Raw genomic sequence first — 15861 nt, 5'->3', positions numbered from 1 at the left:
AGTAATCTGTAAAGTGACTAAGTTACTTTTAAAGGAGTAGGCCTAATCAGATCAGATTACTCTTTCAACGTAACTGTGGCAACACTGGTCTTATTTGACATTTACTGATATATCGACACAACTTTACAGGTTTACAGGTATTTATGGAGCCTGAAGGATGAATCCCAATGACTTTGATGTAGCCTTAGCTTTCCCTCGTATCTCCATCATCAGGGAAGAACCTAAATTACACATGTAACTTTGTGTATAATCAAATACCTGTAAAGCTACAAAGTGACATTTCCAAATGCCTCGGCTACTTTGCTTTTTGTGCTAACTAGCAAATGTTAGCGTGCTACCACTTGCTAGTTAGCAAAAGAAGCAAAATACTAACATAACACACACTGAGCATTAGCATGTTAGCATTAGCATGTGAGCATGTTAGCATGCAGCAGACTATTAGCTTAAAGTATGTCTCATGGCTATAGACTTACTGCTTACACAGGGAGGGAAGAAGGCTCATATGCAAGGTTGAAAGAGAGGAAGAGGAAAACTGTAGCCCTTGGATTGATTTCTATAGAAAACAACAATTCAACAACAAGGATTGTATGTTATTGGCTAATAATATTATCATTTTAACAAAAAAAGATTCCGACAAGTCAATATTCTTAGTGGCTTTGCAGTAGTGATGACGTTCACAATGGTATTGAGCTTTTAAATAAACTTAAAGACTATTGTTCCAGACTCCAGGTCTCTGGCAGGTAAATACATGCTACCTTTACTGCGTCTCCTCCATCAGTGTCTGTCTCAGACAACAAGGTATATAATTATTTGCTCCTACCACAATGAGGAAATGCCTTTTCCTTTACAAAGAAGAACAAGGCTGATAATAAATTGTATAATAGTTTACACTTTTCTGATCATTACATAATGACATTGCCTATGCAAGTAATTCAAAATGTAGACACAAAAGCATTTTTTTTGTTGGTTTCACAAAAGGATTTGATTCTATCTTTCACATTGCTAGTCACCACTGACATGCTTCCGGCAAAAACCAGAGCAGTGGTGTAATGCTCATCTGCATATCATTAGTGATATCATGTGTAATGTCTAACAAGCATTTTGTCTAAACATTTTGGCATACTGTAGAGACCAATGTTTTTGGATTAACATCATTGCTTAGACGGTGGTTAACAGAGTGCTTCTGACTCACGCCAGGGGAAATAAGCAGCAAGGGGGATTTTTGCTGTTATTTTAATATGCCACAGACAAACACACACACATCGATATGGAAAAATAGACTCTAGCGATCCGTGTTTGGTTTTCAAATGGAAAAAAAGGTGTTTGTATGATTGTAGAGCGAGGCGTGAAGTTTCACAGCTTTAGCCCATAAATGACTGAATTGATCACTAAATTATTTTTGTTGCCAGGTTGTTATAGGTGTTTTTATATAGATAAGAGATGCTCTTACTTGAGTCTTCAAAGGAACAATCTACAGCAACACTACCAGCCAAATAAGGTTATAATGCTCATCACACATTACAGAAACCTGAATGTCTGATGTTGGATGAAAAATGGCATTACTAGCAGGGCAAAACATTTTAAATACTGCGTCCTAGTGACGCCAGAGGTAATGCCATGGTAGTTATCCTCCCTCTAACAAGTGTTTTGGAACATTGAACATTTCCAGGTTCCGCTTGTAAATCTTAGCCTCACGTTATCAGGAGTAGATCAACATCTATATCAACCTCCACCATTTCAGCATGCATCAAATGATATGTTAACGTCTGGATGGATATGTAACATTTCTGTCTTTTACACTGCATGTGCTATTCACACCTCTGTTTCTCTGTATGATATCTGTGGGGAATTACTTTCAAAATATAATGGAGCATATCACAAGATTCTTCTTAGTTGGTTGGTTAGTTCCTTTCTGAGAATGTATTTGCTTTTTATTAGATAGATAGAATCGGAGAATAGAGTTCTCTGCATTTAACCCATCCTAGTATTAGGAGCAGCGCCCAGGGATTGGAGGTGTCCGGTGCCTTGCTCAAGTGCACCACAGCAGGGCTTAGGAGGTGAACTGGGACCTCTCCAAGTAGCAGTCCACTGTTTGGGGACTTGAACCGGCGACCCTACGATTCCCAGTCCAAGCCCCTACTGACTGAGCCACTGCTGCACACATTTTTAGGATCGATCTTTGATAACATCCATCACCATTCCTGGTATTAATTTGCTGCAGATACAGATGAGTTGTCCAGGGATGACGTAAATTGTGTTGCTATTAACCACTGCTGGTTCAGAGGAATGCTGATGCATGTAGTGTGCAGCTTGATAAACAAAGATGATTCACATCCTTACTTGAACAGATTAGTTTCCTTTCACATAAGATGCTGGTCTTTAGTTTTGACTGAGCCCTTAACAGCTCAATGAAATACACTAACAAATCTATGGACGTGTCTGTAAGTGCTTCAAGCATTTTTTGCCTGTTTAATAAAGTACTTCTTGTCTTTTCTTATGAGGTACTTTTAACATTTGCAAATGTACTTATGTTTTCAATTAAATGTACTTTAAAGAATAAAACATTTATTTGGTTGGTGTTTTAATACCAGCCTTTTCCCTGGCCATTTTCCATGGCAAAAAAGTAGGATAAATAAAACATTGAACAGTTTGGTGGTCAAAGAGGTCACAGATGTTTCTTTTTACACTTTTTTCTTTGGTAACCCTAATGTTTGTTTTTCTCCTGAATGTGTGTGTAATGTTGTTTAAAATGCTCTGCTTTAACTTGGAATTTAAACTTGAAGACTGTAAATGACTCTATTTCCAATGAAGAGGCAGAATAGGAATATATCTATTCCTATTCTGCCTCTGTTTGTTTTATACAATCATACAGTTTGTAACTTGAGTCTATCAACAAACAACCCAGCCATTATAGCTTCATAGCTGGCAAATCTGGAACATGTATTGCAAGTTTGGTTGTACTAAAGCAGTGTTTCTCAAACTTTGTTCTAGAATGAACCGCCAAGTACCCCCTGATCAGCGCAACAATATTTGGTATAGGGGGAATACAGCGCTGCATCAGTGTCTGCAACAACAACCTTGAGAAACACTTAAATGCTACGGTTGAATGGTTTACAATCCATCACTAAATTCATGGCAAACCAATTTTGACATCATGTATTAACATTAAGACGACATTAGTATTGAACTGATCCTTTTAATTACAATTTAGTGAGAAACATGGGCTTGTGCTTCACTGAGGATCTTTGTCATTCTCGGTTACAGGGAGCACTTTTTTCCAGCCTGTTTCTTTGCCTCCCAATTTTTTTCCTTTTGATTTTCTTCTTAAACTTCAGGATTGTTTTTTTCAAATTTAGAGTTTTTGGGAATTTCCGACTATTCTTTCAAATGATCACTTTGTTCCTAAAAAATCTGAGTTTTTTTAGTTTTTATTTCTGACTTTTTAAAATCTCCCACTATGTTCTCATTATTCTAACTCCTTCTTCAGGTGGCCCTAATGATCTTCATTTAAGAACTTACAATTTTTGTTCCTTATGATTTCTTCCCAAAATGATGTGACTTTTTTTCAAATTTCAGATTTTTTTTTCAAATTTCAGATTTTTGTTCTAAATATCGACAAGATTTTTATTCATTTATTATTATTATTATTATTATTATTATTATTATTATTATTATTATTATTATTATTATTATTATTATCATCACTTTTTTCTAAAAAATCTGACTTTTGTTCAAATGTCTGACTTTTTTTCCTAAATTTCGACTTTTAAAAATGTCCAACTATTTGTGGGACATATGTGGCCCTAATCATCTTCTCTTAAATCCTTGCAATTTTTGTCTGTTTTGTATGTATACACTTAAGTGACTACCTAAAGTGTATACATACAAAATACCGCAAACAATGACATGGGTGGTTAGTGAGGAGCAATGCAGTTTACAGTCACGCCATAAAGGCCTAGAAATAAATTGCTGAGTTGCTGCGTTTGCAAAGCGTCTGCAAAGATATAAATGACTCACTGTGGCATTAATTCACTCAGTAACATTTAGGAGACTGCATGTGCCAAATAGATACCACAGGAGGGCAGCAAAGATGTTTTAGAGAGGGAGCACAACAAATCTCTGATCCCCTGCATGTCCCTCATCAGCCCCCACGACACAACCTCATGCTGATGTGCGACACTGAAATAAATACAGCACAAACAACTTTGTATCAGGATTTGTTTTTACAAACGGAGGTTTCAATATTTAAAGAAAATGCTATCTTATATTTGCTGTAACTTTCTTGGACTGTTTTGCACTGAGGATTGTGAAAGCTCTAAAGGGAACATGTGTTATTGCTGTGCGTGCATTGCAAAACCAAACATATGTATGTGTGTTTAAGTTGTTTAAGATTAAACATTCTTTTTATTTGCATGGAAACATCCAAGTTTAAATGAGAACAGTCTACAAGGTATTACTAACTACCAACAGGTTGGATGTGTAACACTAAGGAGGATGCCCTTTCCCCATCCAGATTGAAAAGCCCTGAAGCACATTTGTAATTTGTCTTTATAAATAAATTGTAATGAACTCATTACCACAGTGCCTTTTTAATTCCAAAGTCAGATTTAAAAAAAAATATTCTATTCTAATCTCATACAGCCTGTACCTCTTTTCACCCTCTGTCTGAGACCAGAGCCCAGTCTGCTCTGATTGGTTCGCTGGCCGGCTCTGTTGTGATTGGCCAACCACTTAGAGATGTCCCACCCGTCAGCTTATGACGTATACCATGTTAGAGCTCTAGCAAATAGGAGTACAAGTGTTACGTGGTAATGTCACTAATTTACAGAAGTAAACAAAGAAGTCCAATGGAGTCATTTTGTGCAGGGGCATAATAGAGCCCCTTTTAAGATAAGGTTAGGTGAGTCAATGTATTAATGATGTTGAAATATATGCATTTATGGTTATATGCTTGAATAATAGACATTTCTCAGGAATTAAAAGCTCCACTTTAGTTGCTTTTCTACTTCATTACTTCCCATGCTCTCCAGGACAACTACTGCCCATATTACTCAGACAGTGATCCTGGTGTGTAACAGCTTTGGCACTTCCGTGTCCGTGCTTAAGGCAAAACTGAAATGTTCCTACTGGTTTAATTACTCCTAGCTTGTAACCTTAGAGTTCCCTATGTGTCAGCAATCAATCCTGCCTAAAATGACTTCATTACCTCACATGTACCCAGAAAACCAGAGCGACAGAAATTCTTCAAGTCGTTCTATGAAAAAGCCGTCTGGAAACTCGTTCTGCGGAGGAATGCTGTTGGTTCCATAAAGCTCCCCAATGACCAATCAACTGTAATTGTACCCTGAATGTACTCCACCCTTGCCAGTCTATGCGGCCTGGCTGGCGGCCATTTTCTTTTTCGAAAGGCCTTAAATCAACCCCTGCAATTTCAGCTCCCCTCTCAGCGAACTCTCTCATTGAAAGGCCTTACATGGATTCGCTGCTCAAATGGGACAAGAGTGGGCTTTGATGGGGTTATTTCGGTAGCGCTTGCAGAACGCGTGGGACTGAGCTTTGCCACCCAGCTGATTGTGGTGAGTCAGTCTGGAGGGAGTTAAGTTGAGGTTCCCCTACAGTAGCTCTGCTGAAGAAATCATTTACTTAATATCAGAGCCGCTTGTTTTTTTATTGTGGAAATATCAACATGTTTGTGTCGAACATACTCAAAGTTACAGTGATAAGCACATATTGCAGAAAGAAGGATTTACTTGCCTCATGTTTTAGTTTCACCACTTGTTTGGGTTTATGTGTGAGTCAGCACATTGCACTCAAAGACTTCTGTTGTACATTCTGTGTTTTTAATATCACTTTTATGATTCTCAAAACAATCTAAATGCTTAATTGGGTTAAATTTGAAACCACATACTGAGTACGTTATCTGTTCAGATCATTATTGGCGCAAACATGTCACATGACCAAAATTGTTCACGTCACTTCTTTATTTTCTCATTTTGCTGCCCTTGGCTGACTGAAAACCCCTCCCTAATTCCATGGTACTGTATGAGGCTTCCCTTGGATTTGCAAGGGGTATGAGTCACAATGACCATTTAAAAGGCTTCTCATTAACCAGAACTTCCATCTCTATGTGTTTAAACTGGGCCACTACAATTCAAGCAGTGTTAAGTCTGTGAAATGTATGTCATGTTGCTTTCTTGTTTTGTCTTGGTCCTACTCATGCCCGGTTCTTGTTTTACGGCACCCACATTTATGCCGAGGCAAGAGAGCTCTCCTTCTGCAGAACCACAGGTTGACTTGAAGCTGGCCAAAGTAAGTGCATAATTGCATGACTCGCATTACAAACGCTTGAGAATGAACTGCATGTCACTTCATCTTTTTCACAATGCCAATTTAAAGGAATTTCTATTGAAGGAAGAACATTGCGACAATTCGTACTTGCCTGTGTGTGGGGTGCTGAGATAGTGGTAACATTTTATTTTTATGTGGGTGGGGGGAGGAGGTAAGTAGCTGGCTTTCTCTCTGAGTTCTTGGCTCAGTTAAATTGCATGTTTTAGCACATTGCTTCAGTATTTTGGTTTTTGTCACTCCCTAACTCTCTGTAGAGGAAATTGCACGGAAAAACAATCGGCACGTAAATACATTTCCAATATTGCTTGCAAAGTCTTTACTCAGTTTATTATGGCAGAAGATATACATTTTTATGAGACGGATTAAATAAACGTTGGTGCTTGAAATCTGATAACCCAAGGGCGCAGATTTAAACGTTTATGTAAAAGTTATAAATTAATGTAAATTGGAAGGATACAAAGTATGACAATAATGTGTAATCCTCAGTTATGCAGGCTGCAAGTAAATAATTCACTGAGGGAATACAAAAATATACCTTGGCATTAATTGAGATGCAGGATATGTGATTTCAAATGATATCATACTGTAGGAATACCTTGAGCACTACTACAATCTGCAAGAAGAGCCCCTGGGTCGCATGAAGCGGAGCGGGCCCTTCTTCACCTCCAAGGTGAAAGACATGCAAATATTCTTTGGGCTCAATGCAACAGGTGTGCTGGATTCAGACACCATCGAGATAATGAAGACCCCTCGATGTGGGGTTCCAGATGTGGAGGAGTACAGCCACCTCCAGGGAACACGGTGGAACAAGAATGTCCTCACCTACAGGTATCCGTGCAGATTTGAATGATTGTCAAAATGCTAGTGGAATTCCAGTCTGAAATATATATCTGCTAATAAAATATGAAGGCATGTGTGACCTGGGCTGAACTGGACCAATATATAACAGTCTGGAGTGCAAATCCTGCCAATACGCCAAGAAAAATTTAGAGGCAGCAGGCAATTAAAACCGTTAGCAGAAATAGGGAATCGCAGCTGTCACACATCATTGTGGTTTAAAGATTTCAGGGTTTGGGACTTCTTTTCCATAGACTTATTATGGGCTTGTTACAATGCCATGGTCACCATACATGCTTGCACTTATGTGACACTGTCTGGAAAGTGCCTGTTCATTTTTTGAGACACGCCTGTTGGAATATAAACACACATTGAAGAAAGACAGGCAGCTATTAAACAGACTATGAACAGTTTATGGCACTTATATAAAGATTCTGTATAGCTTTTTTGAGAGGTATTAATGTTGGTATAAAGTTAGCCTTGATCCTTATGTTTATCAAAAAATGAGATGACTTTGCTGTTGCAGAATTGGCAGGTACACCAGAGATTTGCCTCGCAACACTGTGGACTTTCTGGTTGAGTCAGCTTTCAGCGTTTGGGCCAGAGCCAGCAGTCTGAGGTTTGTCAGGTCGCCCACCCGCAACGCTGACATCATGGTGGAGTTTGTGACCTATGGTGGGTTTTTCTTTCTGCTTCACAGGTATAGATGAAAGTGCATTTAACAACTTGAGTCACAGAATGACAGAGTGCAGTTTTCAGTGTGTAAAAGACAATCTCATGGATATAGCCATGGCAGTGTTTCTGTAATAGTTTAATTGCTTACCAAGACAGCGACATCTGACACCTGGCCGCTGAACTCCAGACTCGTTTAAACGATGTAAACAGAAGCCTGTAATTTTCTTTTTGTCATTGTGTTCTCTGTGGGTTTCTATTTCATGTTTGGCCTTGAATATCTCATGAAGAACATGGTGATTTGTATCCATTTGACGGACCCAGAGGCACACTGGCTCATGCTTTCGGGCCAGGGCCTGGCGTTGGAGGGGACACGCACTTTGATGATGCTGAGCACTGGACAGCAAGAGAGACAGGTACTGAGGTCATTCACACTGGTACTCCACTATGATACTTAAAAGTGTTAAAGTAAATAGCCATTGTCTTTGTGCTATTGTAGGTATTAATCTGTTGGCGGTAGCTGCTCATGAATTTGGTCATGCTTTGGGCCTGAAGCACTCCAGAAATCCACAGTCGTTGATGTACCCGAACTACAGATCGTCCCGTTCAGCCAAGCTATTATCCATAGAGGATGTAGTAAATATCAACACACTTTACAGTAAACAATTTATATCTCTATAAAACGTGTCATACTTGAGTTACAGTCATCTTTTGAAGCCGGAGTGTTTTTTAATCAAGTGAAATCTGTTGTGTGTTAGGTCCAGTCAGAGGGAACCCAAATTACTTTTCGAGGTTGGGTTTGAGCTCTCAGAATAACCCCTGGCTGTCTGGGTCGCTGCTTCCTCAACTCATGCAGAACAAATGTGCCTCAGACATGACCTTTGACGCGGTGTCCACTATTGGGGATGCCACCTTCTTTTTTAGAGATAGGTGTGTTGATGATTGTTCTCTCTCATCTTGTATAGGTATCTATATTTCCTCTTCATTAAAAGCATACATGTGTGTCTCTCAATCTCATACTGTTTATCTACAAACATTCGATAGACACTTAATTGTATCTTCTATTTGTGATGTTTTCAAAAATGTTTTTGCATAAGATACCTCTGGATTAAACATAATGAGCAAGATGACATCAAGGAAGGTCCCATCACCAACTTCATGCCAAAGATTGAAACCAGCATCGATGCAGCCTTCTGGGTGCCTCGCAGATCCGCTGCTTACCTCATTCATGGTAACCAACCTGAATAATTCACATAAAGCTAAACAATTTCACCTTTCATTTATACAAAAAAAACCCCATCTTTGTCTTTCTTTGTTTGGGACAGAATCCATGTTCTGGACAGTGAAAGGCTCTCTTGTGAGGGGAAAGCCACGAGCACTAAGCCACTTTGGGTTTCCAGCCTGGGTCCAGGACGTTGACGCAGCAGTCCACATAGTGAAAACTGGGCGCACACTTTTCTTTATGCATGATATTTACTGGAGGTAAGGCAACCAAAGAGCAACATGAATGTTTGGGTGAAATATCCTTATGTCATGTTCTGTTATTGTGTGTCCTGTTTTATTTTGAAAAGCTAATCCCCCTTGAGTTATGGCTGCATTTACTTCCTGTTTTTGTGGTTTCCCACCTCGGTAATTGTCTATCTTTACCTGATTCCTTTCATCTGCTGCCCTTGTGGTATTTCCGGCCCTTTTCGCCTGTGTCTTGTCTATGTGATAAGTTCTGATTCTGTTTTAGCCCCCTCCCTTGTTAGTCTTTGTCAGATCTTTGTTTGGTATGTGTTGGAAAGTTCTGCTTTGTTTTGCCCTGCCTGGAATCAAACCTTGAATAAGGGTATTTTTTTTTGTCTGTCTTGTATTTGGGTCCCTTTTGCTCTGCTTTCTGTGGCAACCTAATGTTATTATATATCTGGCCATTTTCTAGTCTTTTTACAGACTTCTGCACCTGTGGTGGAATTGAGCTGTCTAGCTATTGGCGTAGGAATCAAAAACACACAAACTGCATGTTTTGGGTCACAATGATGTATTTTTGTCCACATGTAGGGCAGTCCATATGGACAGCTTCACTCTCCGCTGATTGGTTATTTAATACTCATCTTAATGGGCAGCCAAGAGGACACGGTTGCTCCATTTTTCTTTTACAAACACAGTCATCAAGTGCTTGTGACTCAAGTTGGAATCAGCAATCATAGTGTTTGTTCACTTAAAGGAGCATTTCTACCGCTTATTTCATGTGCATGCAATTCAGAGCTTTTTACTCAGCAAACAGTAACATCTGTGCACTGCATGTATGAAAAGCTCACGTTTTGCACTGTAGGATATATTCTTTCCCCTCTAAGGAGAGGATATGAATGTAGAATGAAATATATCAAATTATTATGTACTTTAAGACTAAATTAACTACTTTGAATGGGCCTTAGATGTGGTTTAACCAGGATAACTCACAAAGCACTGCTAGGGAGGGAGTTGCACATTAAAGAAGTTGAATAAGATCTGACTGAAAGATTTGGTTTGTCATTGTTTGCCTCACAAAGAGAACAGACAGCTCACTCTGGACTCATGAACACATGTTTTTTCTTAGCTTTGAAAGAGGAACAGATGATAGTGAGTCATGACGTCTGACAATCTTTATGTATATTTTTCAGTTACAATGAAAACCGAAGGGTTATGGATTTTGGTTACCCAAAGTACATCATCGAGGACTTCCCTGGAGTCAACACAACAATAAACGCAGCTGTGTACAAAGAGGGTGAGCCATTATACTTGTCACTCATTGTATCGTATGATGGAATTTGAACTTGTTTTTTAATTAGAATCAAATCAAATCTAAAAATAACAGGCCATGAAATAACATATGAACAGAAGGCTAACTGGGTGATGTTCTGATTGGAAAGTGGAGTAAACTTGTTAGGAGTTAGGAGGTAGTGCATTTCTGTCTGTAGCCTGAGGGGACTTTTGCATGGTGTAATGTTTTGGGTAGCGCAGGAATGCAAATTAACATGCAACATCAGCTGAGTGTAGTTAAGCTTTTACAGAGCATGTGGTTCCCCTCTGTGATTTAAACTGTATCATTTAACCACTTTACGGCCGTCATTTCATGTACCATCACTTCAACTGTGAGCCAAAGTGTTTTTTTAAGTTCAAAAAGATGCCAATCGTCATTATTATCGACAACAAACAGCAAAAACATTCCAGAAAACGCTAAATGATAAAGGACAAAAATGTGATTTACTCTGTTTGCATCTTACATTTTTTTTCCCCTCATCTCAGGTTTTATCTACTTCTTTGACGGACCACAAGTCTACAAATACGACTACTCCCAGAAACAGGTTGTCGGAGTTGAGAAAGCAAATTCCTGGCTTGGATGTTGAAATACTTTGAAGCCATGATCACGCCGCAAGTAAATTAAACGTAGAGAAGAAAAATAAAAACACTGTTTTTGGTTGTATTTTGCCAAAATAAAAGAAATACAAATCTATATAATCTGTGTGTGGTTTGTATGTATCCAAAGTAAAATGCCCCAAGCATCAGAATTTATGGTTGGTTTGCCTTTGAATCCTTTTATCAGATCTGCACATAACTGTGGTGGAGACTGATAGTGTGTAAATTAGGTATGCCTCACTAACGCCTGCAGGTTTGGACTTGACTGAAAAGAAATAACATGTTCGACTTCTGGTTTATATACGACTGTGCTCACACATATTCCGCCATTACAGACAGAAAGCCTAGACATATTATGGAGGCATTTCATTGGGAGGTTTGAACCACAACACCTCCAGAAAATTGGGGCTGGTAGACCCAGCTGTATAACTACCAGGATTGTGCACTTTTATGCCATGTGATTGCCCGACAATCCCAAGAATACACCAATATAAAAAAGAGAAGCCTTGCAGAAACGTGCATTTAAAACATGGAGTTGTTCTGGATGTGGATATCTGTTTTGGGCTCCCTGATTTATGCGGAAATCTTGTGGAGTCTACCCATCGATCAGGATCAGTGGCCGAGGCCTCAGGATGTGGAGCTGGCTGAGGTTTGTGGCAGACGACTGAGATTTCATTCAACGCATGTCACCCCGATAACAATGTATGTTCTTATTAAATGAAATGATGAAATGGAACAATTGTTTAGGTTGAACTATTCCAACAAAATGACTGTTTTGATACAATGGTTTCTTTAAATGTTTTATTGTCAATTTGATTTTATCCTACCATTAAGTGGTTGCTTCAACTATATTACAAAGCTACATGGATTGATATTTTTAATCTAGATCCAGTGGTTTTTACATTATAAATGTTTGTTATGGAAGTGTAAATATTGTTTAAATAACAAACTACTTTTATGACACAACTCACTGATATGTAATTAGCTAACTTTCCATACATGTTGAAGTACTTCCTGGTTTTGTGCTTCTGAAGATAAACGCAACCTTTAACCTCATGGACATCGTTCTCCAATACTGCACCATACCAAAATTGCAATGCAATGTAATTTACAGACATATTTAAGATATCTCGCCTGAGACCTAAGCCCCCAGATCTGAACTTTTGTCAACAACAGGTCTACCTCAGGAGGTTTTACAGCCTGAACCCCAGAGGCAGAGTTTCAAGAAGGAGGATCAGGTCCACTTATGCCATGGAGGAGAAGATCAGAGTAATGCAAAACTTTTTTGGTCTAAGAGAGACGGGTCATCTGGATCCTCACACTCTGAATGTGATGAAGAAGCGCCGGTGTGGTGTTCCAGATGTGGAAAACTTCAGCTTTTACCCTGGGAAGCCTAAATGGAGGAACCACACCATCACATACATGTGATATGTTTTTGTTTTTTTAAAGATTATACAAGAAGCATTTTATTGTTGAGTTACTTTTAGATTTCATTTTGCCAACTGATTACAAGAAACTGCAGACTTTGTTTTACCTTCTGCCTCATGTTTGTGCATCTGTCTTTGGAACTGCAGGATATCCAAATACACTCCGGACATGAAGAGAGAGGATGTGGAAAAGTCATTTCGTTCGGCGCTAAAGATGTGGAGTGATGCAGCACAACTGAGGTTCATCAAAGTCAACCATGGCGAAGCTGATATAGTGTTCACCTTCGCACGCAAAAGTAAATCTGAAAACCGCTTCTGAAGAATAATTATGTTGATGAAAACTGAGATTAAATGATTGTGAATTATAATGCCACAAAAGCAAAAGGAAGATAGAAAAAAAGCACATCAGATATATAAGTCATGTTTAATTCATAGTGTGAAGAAGCGTCTTTTCCTGTTGCAGCTCATGGAGATTTCTTTCCCTTTGATGGACCCCGGGGTGTGCTGGCTCATGCATTTCAGCCAGGAGAGGGGAATAGGAGGGAACGTGCACTTTGATGAGGATGAAACTTGGACGGCGGGGAGCAAGGTCAATTTGAATCCCAAAATATGTTTCTAAAAGTTTTGCTTCTTGTTGAGGATATTCACATTTATTTCTTTTTTGTATAGGTTGCAGTGTTGAAAGTTAAGAGGTATACTCAAATACTGTATTTAAGTACACAAGACGGATCACAAGTACTTGATTGTAGTATGTCCATGTAATTCTATGTAAACTACCATTTTGGTTACTTTTTAAATAAATATTACATACAATAACTTAAACATAAGGTTGGGTGTATTGTTATAGACTAAATACAGTATCAAAGGTCTCTCTACATCGTCAAGTACAATTATAAATGAATTAATACATAAATGTTATCCAATATTTCATATGATGATACAACTATAGGGACCACTTCCATCGTGATGCTTACTTTTAATCCATTTTCCTAACAAAACTTTTACTAACTGTGATTAAGACTATGGCTGCAGGATTTTTACTGTTTTATATTTTAGTATTTCTACTTTTCCATTCAATTCTGAACCACAGTTGGAAGCAGTGGCGGCAGGCCAATAGAGGGCGCTAGGGCGCCGCCCCACCACTCACCTCTCACCACATTTCCTTGAATAAGACATTAAAAAAATTATTTCGAAATATATGTATATCATTTTTTAGATGTGCAAGATAAATATTCCATAGTTAATGATGAGTAAAGTTGTTTCGTTCGTTGACATTGTCTGATTGGTGACGTATTTCCGCCCTGGGGCGCAGGAATCTTTGCCCATAGACTCTCGTTCAAAGTTGTACATGCGCAGTAGCTCCTCTTCAATACAAGAGATAGGACGATGTTGGGGCGCACCTCTCCTGCGCCCCGAGCTGAATGCAGCTGGATTTGGCGGCGGGGCTGACGTCACAGCCTTCTGTCATAAAGTATGTGTATTGTCCATGTTATATATGATATATATTATTTAAATATATAGATATAGAGATACATCTAGAGAAAGATAGAGAGATAGATATAGAGATAGATAGATATTTATTATATATGTATATTGGCCATCTGTATAGTAATATAGCACATCTGTATATTTGTTCATACTACATCTGTTTATACTATGCCAATTATTCCCTTTATACTACCCTTATCTTTACATACTCACTCTTAACTGGATACTGTACATACTCTATATATCGCACTTGTTTCTCTTTGCACTTCTATCTATCTATCTATAATGTTGTTTTTGTTGTTTTCATTTATGTAAATACAATCGTTTGATACCTTAGTACATGTATGCATGTTTTTTTTATATTATTTTTTATAGCCCCCCCTGGAGAAAACTCCACCAGCCGCCACTGGTTGGAAGCAAACAGCTGCTTTTGCAAACACCTAACACTGAGGGTAACAGTAGGTGTTGCATTTGCCTTTGACAGCTGAGGAAAAACTCCTACTGGGACTCCCAAAAATGCAATATACCTGAATGCTTCAAACCCACAGAAAGCAATTTTTCTGTGTGGATTTGCAAGCCAGATGAACTAACACGACTTGTCTGTTGCTGGGTTTCAGGTTACAGCCTGTTTGCTGTTGCAGCTCATGAGCTCGGCCACTCACTGGGTTTGACTCACTCAAAAGACCACTCTGCTATCATGTACCCCAACTACAGAGTTCACAGCAGTACGCAGTATTCTCTGTCCAAAGATGATGAGCTTGGGATCCAAGCACTGTACGGTGAGGAGCAAATACACTTTCGGAGTGATTACTTGCACAAAATTCCATATTTGATGGATTCTTTTTGAATGTTTCTTAGGAAAACCAAAAGAAAGAGTCGATATACAACCAGCTCCCAAAAAGTGTGACCCCAACTTTTCTTATGATGCAGTAATTGTGATTGGAAAAGAGATTGTTTTCTTTAAGGACAGGTACGAAACATGCAATATATGGTTTAATATTTGATTGCAAAAGAGCTTTACATGTTTAAGTATAAATTAAGTCTGCTTATTGTTTCAACTTAGGTACATGTGGATGAGAACAACGCAGACATCTTATTGGAATCGCCTGAGAGAGAGCCACAGCAGCGCATATTTACCCAGCATCAGTTCTCACGTGGATGCCGCTTATAACATCCCTGCCAAAGGCGTGTCGTACATATTCACTGGTAGGGTTATGGACAGTTTGCAAAGCGGCACTTAGGCCTTGTCCGCATGACACAGCTATATTTCCAGCGGGGGAAACACAGTTCGCGGAAATTACACCCTTGTGCAACTTAAGTGTTGCAGTTCATGCAAGAGGCTCATGGACTTTGGCAGCGCTTTGTGGTATGTTGCCGTTTTTCATAGTGTCCCAAAATGCATTGACACAGCTGTGTTTTTCCAGGTCATAAGTATTGGGTGGTTCATCAGCTCAAGAGGAAAAGTCACGCCCGCTCCATCCATGAGTACGGCTTCTCCTCCAGAGTCAGGCAGGTTGACGCTGCCGTGCATGTCAGCGAATATGGGATAACATTCTTCTTCATTAGAGAGTTTTATTACAGGTAATCTTTTTTTTTCTAATGGCAACTTAAATGGCAAAATATCTTTCACTCTAAGATGTATTTCCAAGTCAAAGGCAATAAATCAGTATGTATTCCTGTTATTAACGCACCACCCATTTGATCAGATGGA

General features: G+C 38.9%; 2 protein-coding genes across 2 annotated transcripts; both read left to right on the top strand.

Moving 5' to 3' along the window:
- Window positions 1-6137: 6137 nt before the first annotated feature.
- Window positions 6138-11250, top strand: mmp20b (matrix metallopeptidase 20b (enamelysin)). The gene is made up of 10 exons (XM_063906452.1): window positions 6138-6309; window positions 6938-7176; window positions 7712-7860; window positions 8148-8273; window positions 8357-8515; window positions 8616-8787; window positions 8955-9088; window positions 9183-9339; window positions 10500-10603; window positions 11125-11250. Exons 1-10 carry the CDS (start codon window positions 6175-6177, stop codon window positions 11223-11225), a joined length of 1476 nt encoding a protein of 491 aa, XP_063762522.1. The 5' UTR covers window positions 6138-6174; the 3' UTR covers window positions 11226-11250.
- Window positions 11251-11764: 514 nt separating this feature from the next.
- On the top strand, window positions 11765-15735 carry LOC134880443 (matrix metalloproteinase-20-like). The gene is made up of 7 exons (XM_063907382.1): window positions 11765-11884; window positions 12412-12659; window positions 12810-12958; window positions 14768-14929; window positions 15009-15120; window positions 15214-15356; window positions 15575-15735. The coding sequence occupies exons 1-7, from the start codon at window positions 11765-11767 to the stop codon at window positions 15733-15735; spliced, it is 1095 nt and encodes a 364-aa protein (XP_063763452.1).
- The last annotated feature ends 126 nt before the right edge of the window (window positions 15736-15861 follow it).

This window comes from Eleginops maclovinus, chromosome 18 (assembly GCF_036324505.1).
Source record: "Eleginops maclovinus isolate JMC-PN-2008 ecotype Puerto Natales chromosome 18, JC_Emac_rtc_rv5, whole genome shotgun sequence".
Classification (NCBI taxonomy): domain Eukaryota; kingdom Metazoa; phylum Chordata; class Actinopteri; order Perciformes; family Eleginopidae; genus Eleginops; species Eleginops maclovinus.
The sequence above is the reverse complement of the archived record's forward strand: the minus strand, read 5'-3'. Positions and strand labels throughout refer to the sequence as shown.